Below are 15,228 nucleotides of genomic sequence, written 5' to 3'. Positions count from 1 at the left end.
AAAAAAAAAAAAAAAATTAGCCTGGCATGGTGGTGCAAGCCTGTAGTCCCGGCTACTTGGAAAGCTGAGGTGAGAGGATCACTTGAGCCCGGGAGGCAGAAGTTGAAGTGAGCTGAGATTGTGCCACTGCACTCCAGCCTGGGCTACAGAATGAGACTCTGTTTAAAAAAAAAAAAGAAAGGAAAAGAAGTCTAGGCAAGTGATGCTGAGGATTCGAACTAGCATTGTGGTAATGGGAACCTTCGTAACAGTGTTGGAGGCGTTAAGCAATGGTTAGGAGGTATAATTGGTAAGACTTGGTGCTTATTTGGATGTGGACGGACGGATCGGGACTTCACAGGGTTTTAGTGAGGGTGACTGGGTATGGGATGGGGAAGGCCATAAATCTGAGATGGAGAATGATCAGGAACTGGTTGGGGAGATTGGCACCTTGGTCAGTTTAGCTTAAGATGTCTGTGGTTTATCTAGAAGGAGTTCATCAGGGCAAGGTGCAGTGGCTCACCCTGTAATCCTAGTACTTTGGAACACTGAGGCAGGTGGATTGCTTGCACCCTGGAGTTCAAAACCAGCCTGGGCAACATGGAGAAACCCCGTCTGTACAAAAAATACAAGAATTAGCCAGGTGTGGTGGTATTTCCCAGGTACCTGGGAGGCTGAGGTGGGAGGATCATCTGAGTCCAGGAGATCAAGGCTGCAATGAGCTGTGATGGTGCCACTGCACTCCAGCCTGGGTCACAGAGAGAGACCCTGTCTCAAAAAAAAGAGTTGATCAAGCACATGGATATTTTCGTCTGCAGCTTGAAAAAGAGGTCTCTCATGACATGTTTGGGAGTTGCCCGCCTATAGGTATATATCATTGAATACACAGCCTCTTCTCTGTAGTACATTGTGTTGTCTTTTCCCCCCTTTCCTATATCCTAAAGGAAAGATGTGTATCTCCAAAACTATCTAGTCGTTAATATTGTACCTTCTGGTTGTATTCAGTCATTAATATTGTACCTTCTGGTTGTAACAACAGAATGATCCCATAGAACAGGAAATACTCTAGGAAAATGCAAGTTACCAAGTGATTGTTGCTTTCTTCCAGCTTTGTCAGTGGAAATGCCTGCCCCAGAAGGATATTGCTTCAGTTGACCTCATTTTTTAAGGATCCTGGCTCTGCAGCTTTGTCCAGTTCAAAATGGCAGAAAAGGCTCCCCCGGGCTTAAACAGGAAGACTTCAAGGTCGACACTTTCTCTTCCTCCAGAGCCTGTGGACATTATCCGGAGCAAAACATGCTCCAGGAGAGTTAAAATCAACGTGGGGGGCCTCAACCACGAAGTCCTGTGGAGAACGCTGGACAGGCTGCCCAGGACGCGCCTGGGGAAGCTTCGAGACTGCAACACACACGAGAGCCTCCTGGAAGTGTGCGATGACTATAATCTGAACGAGAACGAGTATTTCTTTGATCGGCATCCAGGAGCCTTCACTTCCATTTTAAATTTCTACCGGACAGGGAAACTCCATATGATGGAAGAAATGTGTGCACTTTCTTTTGGCCAAGAACTTGATTACTGGGGGATTGACGAGATCTACTTAGAGTCCTGCTGCCAGGCCAGATATCATCAAAAAAAAGAACAAATGAACGAAGAACTGAGGCGAGAGGCAGAGACTATGCGAGAGCGAGAAGGAGAAGAGTTTGATAATACCTGCTGCCCTGATAAAAGGAAGAAACTGTGGGACTTGCTGGAGAAACCTAACTCATCAGTGGCTGCAAAGGTATGAAACCCATGGTATTGCTTGCCTGTGTATGGTCAGAAAAGATGCTACCTACATGCAAGAGAGTATAACTTTTTTTACTGTTTTAGTAACACAGAACAAAGCATGGCTACACAGACAGTGAAAAACTCCTTTCCAAAATCTTATTTAGTCCATTATCGTAATTCATTCTGGTTAATGTCATAAAGTGGCATTACCCTTTCATAAATAATAATTATTGTCTGTAGAAAGGGGCATGGGCAACAGAGGATGAAAGAGAGTCCCCGTTTTCCTGGCGCTGTATCATGTTGGTGACTTGGAGGTTGAGGAGAAAGCACTAGCTCAGACTCATCAGGCACTGAGTCTTGTGGAAGATGAGGGCCTGATCTCCATCTTAAACAAAGGTAAGGTACTGTCACTGGAAGGAGAGGAGGTACCTCTTAGCCTGGCTCTGTAGAGGTTCAAGGAAAGAGACGAGAGCATGGCCCCAGGTAGCTCAGAGGGCAGGCACCACACACATGAGGAAGGGACTGTTTTACTAAGCTGTGTAAAAAATGAGTCAATGTCCAGAATGCATCCACGTACCCACCTTGTGAGGCCTCCTTTAACAGTGCATGTTTCTGACTGTTGTTGAATTTTTTTTTTTTTTTTTTTTTACAATTGAGGTATTACCATGTCTGAGTTCATAAAGTATTTGCTTAAAATGAAGGCAAATTCATATTTTCCCATTGTGACTGCATATATCCAAATCTCATAGTAAATTTTTTGTCACTAATTCCAGTATGTAATTCAACTGTGTGATTGTGTTTGTCTAATTTTATCTAGAGCTTTCAAGGTTAGCCCAAACCAATTTCCACTCCATATATTTAGTTCTGTATTGCAGTATGAATGATAAGTAAAAATTCAAAAAGCCATCTTTAGCTGCAGGAGTATAGTATTGACATTTTGTGCATAATGGATGAAAATGGAGTACGGAATGGAGAAGGGAAGAGTGTGTCATCACATGGATTCTTTTGATTATTTACTGTTTTTTCTAATATATTCTCTCTTGTAAACGGTAATGATTTCAGAATTTGTAATAGACCATATGAGATTTTTGACTGGAAATTAAGATTCTACATGATAATCTATAGCACATAAATAATGTAAATAATCAGCTAATGCAGATGATCGTAAAACTGCTTTTTGTTTGGTTTTCTTTCTGGTTGACTTCTAAAGGCATTTTACTTTCCAGCCAGGACATGCACCTAAGTGAAATAAAATGGTATCTGTTGTCTATAACAAAGAAATGCTTATTTTGTGGCAAATGGAAGACTTTAGGTTTTTTTGTAGTTTTGGATAAGTTGTTTCCTTTCACTTAACTTGTAAGAAAAAAATAGATGTGCCACATTTGTGGGTTTTGATTGAGAAAGGCTACTGCTCTTTCCAATATCAAGTGTTTAGGTACATACTTGAGTTACTACTAAAAATATGGAGTGAATTTTGAAAATGAATGAGACAGATTCTGGAGTTAAGTGAGTATTGTGGGTGTTAAATGAGTTCTTTCAAGCCTTTAGGCAACTAAGGAATAAATCATTGTTCCATCAAAAGTTCCAGAGAAAGTTAGCCAACTATATAAAAATAAAGCAATTAAGTCAAAGACAATTTGAAAGGTTACTGTAGTTTATTTGTTCATAATGACATTATTAACCTATATCTAAAGTTAAGTACTGTTACAGAAAAAATTTAAGATATATGTATATTTTCCCAAAGAATTTCTCACAAGGGTAGAATAAGGTCAATAACCTGATTTCCTACACAAGGTAGTTCATTTAATCTGTAAATTTTAGAAGAAATCGCCGTTTCTTAATCTCTAAGAAGGTAACTATGACCACGGCTCATTACAATAGACCTTTACATATGTATCCAACATATTATTTAAATTTGCTTCAAATTGTGTCTGTATGAATAGACAAGAAACCTACCTACAAACTCTACCCAGCAGCCAAAGACATTGGTTTTGGAAAATTTTATGCAGTTATAAATGGTAAATTTGTTTCCACATTGTTAATCAAGCTAAGTCAATCTTCACTATAAGTTGATTCTTTACTAAATTTCCATACAGGATTTATGTTTGTTTATATGTCTACATTTTTCTTTCTGTTTGAATAGTGAAATATTATGGAAATTATTTACATTTGATTACCTAGTAGTTTAGTGCAATTATTGTTCGTTTGTCTGAGGTTTAGAGCCTTTTAAAAATGGCTCTGTGTAATGTCTTATATAAACCACTACCTTTTCCTGTACTCTTCTGGAGTCCTATAACTTGTTTTTTTTTTTTTTTTTTTTCTTTCTGGAGTAATTCTTGGTGAGGGGAGTGGTAATGCAGGTATGTGTGGATAGTATTTTCACAACTTAAGAAAAAGTAGTAATATTACAGCTACAGTAGGGTGATATTCTAGCCCTCACTATTTACTTTATTGTGTGGGTACATCAGGCTCTTTCCTATGTTGTGAAGCCCTTGTGTAGGAATGCTGGGAACCTTCGTGTTCGTCCTCACTTGCTTAGGAGGTAAGATAGCTTTAAAGCAGAATATCTGTGGACCTTGCCTTTCCAGTTTTTTGCTTATTCAGTATGATAATTTAGTTGAACATATGCTCTATGTGTGCCACACACATGAAAGTAGGTACTTAGACACTCCAGTCTTTCCAGAATTTAAAAATGTCCTTAAAATATTCTCTTCTCTTTAACTGGGATTTCATATCATTGAAAATATTTGTGTGTTTTTCTCTTTCAGTTTTTTTTTAACTTAATAGATTCCTGTATTGAAGAAAGTATAAAAACTGTAAGATTATTTGCCAAATCCCTAGTATGGAAGGAAAAATTTGACCCTCTCTATCAGGTGTTGTATAACAGGCTAAAATATCTATTCTTTGATATGAAATAAATACTCAATAATCAGTTAAGCAATAATTGTTCAGCCCATGTTATATGCATCCCCTATGATATAAAAAATTATTACAAGGTCAATTGACCTACTATTTTTGTCTTTGGGTATTTCTCTGACAATAACAAGTCAACTCGTTTGGAACATGTTCCCTGGTGTCACATAAGGAGCCACTTCTCTTACTTGGATGTTCTGGTGTATTAATACCTGAAAAAAAGCCAAAACGGGGTTTAACAATGTGGTATATCTGAAATATTACATTAAACAAATTAACATTTTTGCACACATATATAAAACCGTGAAATATAATCATGCTATTCAAAACATAATGACAGGGAGAATAGAAATACTTATTTCTTAGTTCTGTGGGATATGGTGTGACTTGGTAATGGGACACAGGTTTATATCTGTATGATGGACTCTGTCTTTTTTGACTCTTGTCAGTGTATGTTGGTGACTGTACATGCCCTCATACAGAAATAATGTACACAGTTTAATCTGAGGTGGTTTGTGAGTGTGTGGCTCAACTGAATGGGCCCAGGGCATGACTGGAACTACTCCCTGGGTTACCATGACAGGAATTGCTGACTTTAGTGTGCCTTTCATAGGATCGTGCAAGGGGAAGAAAAGGGCTCGACTTGCTGCCAGCTTCTTGGGCAAAAATTGGAATTCAACTTGATCCTGTACCTCTTCCAGGTCATGGCAATTTAGTCAGTCTCTGGACTGGAAACATTTTTCTCTCTTTTCCTTGGCTTCTTCCCAAGTAAACTGCAGTAGCTATTTCCCTGTAAATATTGCTTATAGTAACGTCAGTCTAAAAGGTGTTTAAAAGCATGTTTGAGAAATGGGTCTTGTGGCAGGCAATATTCTCAGTCTTTGGGATGAAACAACAATCAGGAAGTAGCACAGCCCACCTGAGATGTGAAAGAAACTAGACTCATCAGTACCACACAGGGCCCTCACTTTGGATGTCTTAAGAAGGTCAAGAACAAAGGAAATCATCTGGGTTTCCGGCAAATCCAGGAATCTGGGCTCATGGCTGAGTCCTCTGAGGGAAGACTCCCTCTAAGAGCATAAGTGGATGTGTGTGCTGGGCAGTGCCAGACAACAGGCTGATCTCAGGTGTCAGGTCAGGAAGCTAGAACGTAAGCAGCCCTTATTGGATAAGAACAGCAGGAGGGGAAATCTGCGGAAACACTTTTCTATTCGTCTGAACCAAACAGTGAGAGCATACAGCAGCTTTTTCGGGGCAGCATACAGGTCAAGTGGGGGCATTGTTTAGGACCTGCTTTCCACTCCTAAGTTTCTTCATTTATGCATAGCCACCACTTCCTCCCTCCCTTTCCCCTACTGCTCTTCCCCCTCCTCCTCTCTCTCTCACTCACTCACTCTCTCTCTCTCACACACACACACACACGCATACATGTCTTGTGCCCCTCAGGAACTGGCTTTATTTTAGTTTAAGAAAAGTGGGGAATGATTGATTAGAGAAATATTTCTCCACTTTTTTTCATCAATAGCCCCCTACAGAGAAAAAGTAAGTTAAACTGAAAAATGGAGTTCAGAGGGCCACAAATGATGGTACTATGTAAGTTTTTTTATTCTTCCTCACTAGCACCAGTTTTCTCTCCCTGAAAATGCGTGGAACGGAGGGAAGGAGATGACCGTGTTTCTTGCCTGCATCTTATTCCCTGCATACATCCACAGGTCCATTGTTGTTGGCATGGTGCAGCACGGCACCTGAAGGGCCAGGAGACCATAGCCATCCTTGGATCAAGTTGGGAGCCGGTGGTGGCAGATGGGCAGTCTGTGCTTGGAAATTCAGCTCTCCACAGAGCCAGGAGTCCAAATTATGAGTTTCTTAGATACTGGTACCTGTTTGGTTGCCCTGTTGATAACTCCTTGAGAACTATCTCCCTATTCCAACTAAATTAGAGTGTAGGCCTTTCAAGCCACAGAAATAGTAAAAAGAAAATAAATCAAAATAAAACAATAACTACTGTGTACTTATCAAGGGAGAAAGAATACATAACATTCTCATTCTATTTATAGTGTATGGATCAGTTATTCTAATGCTTTGAATGAAAAATGAAGGAAGACATTGGAACAGAATCATAAATGATTTTCTTTCAGTTCAAGAGCAGAACTTTCACATGTTATGCTTGTAAGTAGATCCAGCCAAGTGAACAACTTGGGCTGTGTAACACTTTGTTTAGTTTTCTGATGACCATCTTAGTGGTAAGAAAATATAACAATAGGCTTTAAAACCAAAAATGAGCCAAAACTATGAAGTGATGGAGTGTGAACAACACAGAAATCCATCTACATTGAGGCCCCTCTGTGTACCGTGCAGTGTTCTCCTCTGCATTGAGGCACCTCTTTGTACTGAGCAGTACTCTCATTCTTATCTGCAGTGGGCTAATTATTATGCCAGTCACACTGTTTCTTTATTGGTGGTTTACCATTTTCCTTTCTTCCCCTTTCCTCTTTGCATCCCATCTGTACAGATTAAGCTGTTTGTGTTCTTCCAATAACATAGCATGAGAGTTCAGAGATGTTAACAGATGATAGAGTTTAAAAGAACTTGGCCAATCTGCAGAGGTTTAGCTTGAAGATTTGCTTTTCCCTTTCGTAAAGTGTATCATCCATGAAGACTAACAGGTCATAAACCTGAAAGAAATAAGGCATAAGAAAATAAAACCGATAAGATAGAAAACACCATTGGGTTTTGGTTTAAATGTCTCAAATATTATGTTTTTTAGCTGTAGCAATCCCATTTCTAGATCCACGCTTCTCTGCTTTCCCGGAAAGGCTGCCCTGAAAACTCACCACTGTTCAGTTGGCCATGTTTGGTCATGGCAGAGAAGGGCAAGAAAAGAAGAAGAAGAAGTCATAAAAAGCTCACACCCCCACATCCCATTGTAACCTAGGGTGCCATATGTTCTGCTTTTATGGAGATAGTCTTGGCTAATACCTTTTGTCCCTGTCTGATTATTAATAGCATTTCTTTTTACTCTTCAAAGTGTCCCAGTTTGCACAATGAACTAAGTCATCACCTTGCAAGTGAATATTTTTGAAAAAGTAAATTACCCAAGAATCATGCACTTTTTGATTCCTCTTTGCTTCTTGGTTGCATCTGAAGAGGTCTAGTCTTAATATCCAAGCAGTTTTTCCATCTCTTTAGAAAACTCATTAGTTTTCATTAATATTAAAATGCATCAGATTCTTTTCAAGCTTTATTTTTTAAACCTCAATAAATACAGTAATTATCATTTTCAGTGTTAAAAAATGAGTTCTTTCTATATTACTTAGTGTTATCACAAAATAGAGTACATCAGCAGTATTTAAATATTCTGGCTTTGAAAATTTATATGCACTGCTTTGATTATTAGCAAGTTTGTTTTCTTTATTTCAAGTGAGGAAGTTTGTAAAATAAATGATCTACTCTTTTAGGTAAGCGTAAGTATTATGAAGGAAGGTTGCAATATTTAACACTGTCCACTTTGGAATACTCTAGAAGGACTTGAATACTGTTTTTGATTAAGTCTTCTTATCTGAGCTTTATCTATCATTAAAAGGAAGAAGAAAAACAAATACTTTCCAAATGCTAAGAGTTTATAAGAAATTTCCCATGGGGCATATACCTTGACTTCAGGTAGCCACCCTGTATTGTTTACTTTTAAGCATTTATGTTCTCTAGTGGAACTTCAATCTGAAAGTCCATCTGATAAGTACATGAAATTGCTTTGATTCCTCAAGGAGATGGTTGGTTATTGTCTTATCCTTGTTTATTTATATTGTTACAATAATTTAGCTTCCCCCCACCCCCACCCCAGCATGTTGCAGAGAATCTTATAAGGATTGATACATTGATATATATAGTATATATTGATATACTAATAGTCATACTATTGATTAGCATTGTGATTGTGATATGGTATAGATACAGCAGTTAGTTATACTGGGACTAAACATGAGAAGATGCTATATTGAATGTCACCGATATTTTCCTTTTTCTTAGCCACTTTTATATTTTATAGAAATATTTGGCATATAATATAAAACAAAATATTCTCTTCCCAGAGATCCTATGTGATTATTTGTTAAGGAGTGTTGAATTAGTCAGTTTTATTGAATATTACATATCACATATAAAATATTGAATATTTTATTGAATGCTAAATATTGCATAAATTGAATCATGAAAACTAAACAGCTTTGGGCACTTTATTAATTTTAATTCCCCTACATTTCCAGTTTGTTCCACAAAAAAGGCAGTCCACTAGAAATACATACACTAATTATTCAAATAAAATTTAAAATAATTCAGAGCAAAAAACAGAACTAGAAGAAACGTATTTTAAATCATCACAGTAACTCTAGAGAATGCTTTGTTTTCCACAAAATGTTTCAAATTATTTAATTAACAAATGACAATCTTATAATTTTTTAGAGTTTGAAATTCATAAACAAAATATGTTCATAATTTTTAAAACTTGCCTTCCTGGCGCTACCTGACATTTTAACTGACCCCAAGTAAGAGCCATTCCTAACTTAGAGACTCTGTCTGTATACCCATTTGAATTGATCATTTGGATAAAGGAAGGTGTTTTCCTTTATCATAATTAACAAAGTTGATTTGAAAAAAAATTGTGATCAAAACGTGGTTCTAAAAGAAAAAACAAAACAGCTGCTAAAATACAATTCATGAAATAACCATAGATTACAATAGTTATTTTTGTTTTCAGCATTGAGTTAGCATTGGTGGTTTGATTCTATTTGAGAATAACCCCAGAGTTCCATGGCATTTGGTAATCTGTAATGCCCTGAGGCATAAATCTGCATTATGTATAACGTGAGCTTGGTGTGTAGGAGCTAGTGACTTTGAGAGGGAGTGAGCTTAGCTGGTCACCCAACGCTGTCCACTCTACTCAATTTGTTTCTTTCTCCTCATTGTTATTTGCACTAGCTCTCGTTAAATGTTACTATATTTATAAGGGAGATTATGTGGCATAGTAGAGATTTATAAAGCTCTCAGGACACATCCCTTATTAAAAATATTCTATCTGGGTATTCTAAGAGGTGGTAGAAGCTTTTTAAGATAGCAGTAAGCTTGGGAATTATTTTTGCCCATTAACAGCCTGTTTGGTCATTAAAATCCTTCCTCCCTCTGCAGGAGGACAGAGAAAGATGAAGGTGACCCCATGCCACACCAGCAAGCTGTTCCACATAGTATGTGGGCATTGGAGGCAAGCTGCACTTACTGTATCTATCAGCAACATCCAGTTCTTAACCTCCTTTCCCAGTGTCTCCTGGACTGTAGTTGACGATCACTTTAGAGTTTATAAGCAGAACGTTGAAGGACTTGAAGAGACTGAGACTTCTCTGCAATTGCTATGTCAGGCTTAACACAAACATAATGAACCTAGAATAAAACAGTTACTTATGGATGAATGAGGAACAGAGACATGTAGTAACTGGCACAGAGGCAGGAAATAGAAAAATAGAAGAGGAAGACATTTGCTTTCATCTCTCTAAAGTTTTTCCAGGAGATACTAGGAACTAACATCAGAATTATACCAGACTTTCCAGCTATATAGTATTTATTTTTAGGCTGTGTATATATCTAGGTTTAAGTTAACTCCTTAACTAATGCATAAAATGAGTGTATTTTTACACTTAAATCATTTCCTTTAATGTCTTTAGAAAGTTTTAAGTAAAGGAATTCCTCTGGATATTACTAAGGACAGGTACCTGAACCCAACTGATGTTTGTCGTCAAGTTTCTGTGTCTAGGGTGGCTGAAGCTGGTAGCAGCAGCCCTCAGTGAGTGGTACCCAGACAAAGTCTATTGTATGTGCCCGTGTGTGTGTGTGTGTGTGTGTGTGTGAGAGAGAGAGAGAACGAGAGAGAGAGAAAGATGTTACTCTTACATACTACCACCTCTCCATTAGAGTATGTTCTATTATAAAGAACCCATCTGCAGAAAAAGCAATGAACTTCAGCATGTATTTGGCAATTTAGAGTAGATGCAACTTTGTCATCCACATAAGACAGTCAGCCCATTCAGGATACAAACTTTTGTGATAACCTGATAGGGCATGAAAATTCATAGGAAGTGCTCTAAAGGTCCAAGAATAGAAGGAAGAAATATTTTTATTAGTGTCCCAAGATTTTGTTTCAGGATGCTAGAGGTCATTGACACCCTAGATTTCATGCTTTAACTTCTCTCTCATTGAGTCACTCATGATGCAACCACAAGTGTTGAATGCCACTTTAAATAGCTACTTCAAGCCTATGCCACAGCAGTGCCAAGGACAGCCAAGTCAACCCGGTGCAGCTCCAGATGAGTTTGCTTGGTTGCAGCATCTGTCACTGCAGCCAACCTCAGGATATTTGCACAGGAGAGGAAGAATCCTGGCCTTCAAGTCATCGTTTTAGCTTTACTCAATATACTATCTAGAGCTCAAATTGGAATATTGAAGGGCAGTTGTCCTATCTGATGTCATCTAAGTTCTCAACCAAATGGATTCTTCAAATATAGATTTTGTAAAACACTCAGATTTTAGTTTGAATCTTAGAATTGCATTTGTTTCTGGCAACATTTTATGTAGGACTATCTAACTTGTGCATTCGTGTCAGAGCATGTAGTTTTATTTAGGATTTGGTTGAATTAAAAAATAAATCAATGACACTATGAAGAACAACAACAGATTCATGCTGTGATAAATTAGATGTATTTCATTAATACAATGGCAATTTTCTTTCACTTTGGGAAACTAGCAGAGACCCTACATAATATCCTTGAGGTGAGCAACCTGTTCTGTTTCAGAGCATGTTTTAGCTTACAGGCAGAAAAACATTAGTAGGTAATCTTATTTTCTGAAAGGTGATAATTTGCCATACTACAGATGGAATGAACTATGTATGCAGTGAAAATATGAAATAGTAGGCCAGAGTCTAGGATAACATGAATTTGCCATTCATATTTGCTATATAAAAAAGCTGACACGCTTTATTATATTTCTTAAAAGAAGAAATATTCTTCTGCAGGTGTGAAAATTATTGTGTTATATAAGTAAAGTTATTGCATTATGAGTAATATTAAAATTCAAAGCAAAAAAAAATCTGCTTTAAGTCCTGGTCTTTATTTTTCAGACTCTAGCTTATGAGCCATTATAAATATTTTAAATTACATGGAATATTTACCAAGTGCTAGTCACATACACCTTTCAAAAATAGTTTTATATACAGATTAGCCTGAGGAAACTTTAAGGCAGTAAACCGTTTTGATAGGCAGATTTTGACAATATATCAAGTGTATTTATGAGCTTAAAGAAATAAATATTATAATTGAAAAAAACTGTTTTGGATTCTTTGTTTACCCGTCTTGGTTATTTGGCAAATGCCAAAGCTTTGATGAGCTTTTCTCCCCTGTTGCACTTTGATGCATACATTTAAAAATAAGTGAGCCTGAAGATCAGATGACAGGCCTTTGCTGTTTATCTGACCTGGCTGTGGTGGCGTGGCCTCATGGTGTACTTTCTGTGCAGAAGAGGTTCTCTAAGGCACCATATTGCCACCAATGGGAATTTGGAAAATATCCAGTCATTTTCATTGCAACACGGCCCAAATAAGGAAATGCCTTTCTTCCTTCAGCCATTATTTTATCTCTGCCTGAGGAGGTTCTGTTAATTTCTACATACCTGCTTCTTAGCTCCTGTCCCACTGCCTGCTCTGCTCAGAGCCGCACTGAGCCCCTTGAGAGCCTTCCTCACCTAGGACTGTTTGGGTTATACTTTACTGAACAGCTATTGATTTTCTATTGAATTTCTTTGGCTCCAATCAGACTTCACATTTCTTTTTCATCTGGTTGTAAATCTTTTCATGAGTTGATGTCTACTTAAATTTTCACAAAATTGAATATTGTAAGAGTCTGAATGGAAGAAGCTAGCTCACCCTCCAAATGAATTTCGTTTGGATTTTAACCTGTAAAGGAGATGTGTGTTTTTCTTTATCCTAAAGCATTGGAGGCTGAGACAAGGTAGAATTTTCTCTCATCAACTCTTTAAAATCAGCATCTACATAATAATTTTCCTCTCCCTTTGAGAGAAGCTGCTTCTTCACCCACCGTCTGCCCTCCCTTAATCCATGAACTCGGGCTGTGCAAGTTAAGCTGGTTTTACTTTCCGCTTTCTCATAATAGCGTCACTATCCCCAGAGCCTTCTGTTTTGAGCAGAAATTTAACTCTGGGGAAAGAGACTGTTAATTGATACCTAATACAGTAACAGATGCTTTTCACAAGGCTGTATTGGCTTCTGTTTTCAAAGTCCTCTGTGAGGTATGGATACAACTTCCTAGTATCATCAGAATGTTCTTGCAACCCTTACTATATCTTCTTATTCTGAGACCAGTTCTTTTCTAAGAATACTGCTTCCTTCCCAACCTGGGGAAGAAAAGGAACTTGTTCCCTGCAGGCCAGGGTCATGAAGTGAAAAGTACTTTCTCACGTCCCCTCAGTGATTAATATGACTTTCTCAAAACAGCAGGAGGGGAGAAATTTATATTTATATTGAGTGTCTGCTATGTGCCATACACTGAGCTTGGTGATTTTTGGTGTTGACTCTACAACTTTTTCTGTAAAGGGTCACAGAGTCACTGTTTTCTGCTCTGTGGGCCATAAGGTTTCTGTTGCAACTATTCAGCTCTGCTGTTGTGGTGAGAAAGCAACCATGGGCACTATGGAAACCAATGGAAGTAGCTGGATTCCTATACAGCTTGACAGCAGGTGAATTTAGCCCACAGGCCATAGTTTGCCAACCACTACTTTATATCAATCCTATGAGAACACATCATTAATTGTGTTACAGAGATTAGAGAGTTGAAACCCAGAAATATCAAATGTGTGTCGAGTGTCCCACACTAATGCCATATTTGATATTCATACCCAATCTAGCCACAGCCTGGCTTTCCCACAGTTGTATTACTAGTTGTATGTTTCATTCCTTTCCCATCATTGTCCAATATTCTCATCACTTCTTGATATTCACTGAAGGCTTTGGTTTATCACTTAAAATCATCTTATACCCTACCCACTTGCTATCCCACAGGACAAAAGTGAATCATGAATTCCACCCTAGATGTTTCACATTTTGAACTCTGTTAGCATATGGATAAAACTAGTCTGTCTTTGGGATCTTGAATACTATTTGCAACCATGGAGCCCCCTTCCATTTCCCACTAAGTCTACACTTTGTCCCTATTGCAAACTCTTTTACCTTTACTTATCCTATTCTTTTTCTACTGAGTTAGGACCACTGGATGCACTGCTGTGATCTAGACTTCGATCATCTCATGCTTGGACTATTGTTGTAAGTCATGAACTGGACATTTTAATTTCATTCCTGGCCTCCCCCCTCAATCCTAATCCATTCTCCATTTAGCCAACAGAATTAAGATATGTCTTTCTTGTGGGCCACTCCTGAATTGAAAACTGCAATGATTCCCCACTGCCTGCAATCTAGTCCAAACTCCTTAGCATTGCATTTAAGATGCCTCACAACCCTCTTATATTACCACATGCCTTACCACTTCTCAAACACAGTGCCCCAGGTGTTGCAGACTACCAACCATTCCTAGACAGGTTGTTCACTGAACTCAACAGAGTGTTTCCACATGGCTATATCCATCCAGAAGGGACATCATTTTTTTCTAGTTTGCACAAATGTGCCTCATATACCAGCTGCAGCCACAGCTGCATGCACCTGGCACAGTCACACCCTTATGGCCACCACTACTTCCTTCTCTGTCCTTCTTTCTATCTCAGCTCATATGTCACGCTCCTGTGAGGTCTGTCTGATTCTCTCTCTCACCTGTTTTCCCCTAGTTCTCTCTTCATCTTTGTAATCTCATGATTTTGACTGTGCTGTGTTCAACTGCTCAGCTAGGTTGCAGCATTTGAAGAATCCGACCATGTTTCTTATCTTCAATTACTGATACCTAGCATAGCTCCTGACACATAAAGAACACTGACTGTGCCTCTGAATGGCACAGAAGGGCAGGAATAACAGCAAAACTAAATGTTTCACAGTATTCCTGTTTCTCTGTGAAGACTAAATAGCATAGATAGAGGTTGGGTATCTGATTCTAGCGAGTAGACCTGAGTAATGCTGGGTTTGTTTTCAACAGTTTAAGAAAGCCGAATGTCTTCCTGATTTTAAATGGTTGTACGTTTTCGATATTGGCTGAGAACCACAGATGTGGGTTTTACATTTTTACATTGTATAAACTCTCCATCTAAAATAGCAGTGTAGGCTGCTCTGTATGCCACAGGGTTTATGCAAAGAAAGGAATCAGGTGCTGCTGACAGGCAGGTTTGCAGATGCTTTGCTTTGCTTTGCAAGGGTTGCTCATTTGGTTATCTGAACTGTAGGCTCTGGGAACTATTGTCACAGGTAAAATGTAGCCTTTGTGTGGAGGAGAGCTTGATCTGACCCCCAGGGGATAGGCAGCCCTTCTACCACTGATGGCAGATGGATAGATCACTTATTTAGGTTCAACCATC

General features: G+C 38.4%; 1 protein-coding gene across 1 annotated transcript in view; it reads left to right on the top strand.

Annotated features, from left to right (window-relative positions):
• Positions 1 to 1,180: 1,180 nt before the first annotated feature.
• Positions 1,181 to 15,228, top strand: part of KCNB2 (potassium channel, voltage gated Shab related subfamily B, member 2) — a 393,327-nt gene continuing 379,279 nt past the window's right edge. Inside the window, exon 1 of the mRNA XM_012000087.1 lies at positions 1,181 to 1,759. Within this exon, the coding sequence (XP_011855477.1) occupies positions 1,181 to 1,759 (579 nt within the window). The remainder of the gene's footprint in view (positions 1,760 to 15,228) is intronic.

The sequence above is a fragment of the Mandrillus leucophaeus genome, unplaced genomic scaffold, assembly GCF_000951045.1.
Source record: "Mandrillus leucophaeus isolate KB7577 unplaced genomic scaffold, Mleu.le_1.0 Scaffold616, whole genome shotgun sequence".
Lineage (NCBI taxonomy): Eukaryota > Metazoa > Chordata > Mammalia > Primates > Cercopithecidae > Mandrillus > Mandrillus leucophaeus.
This window is presented reverse-complemented; position numbering and strand designations above follow the sequence as displayed.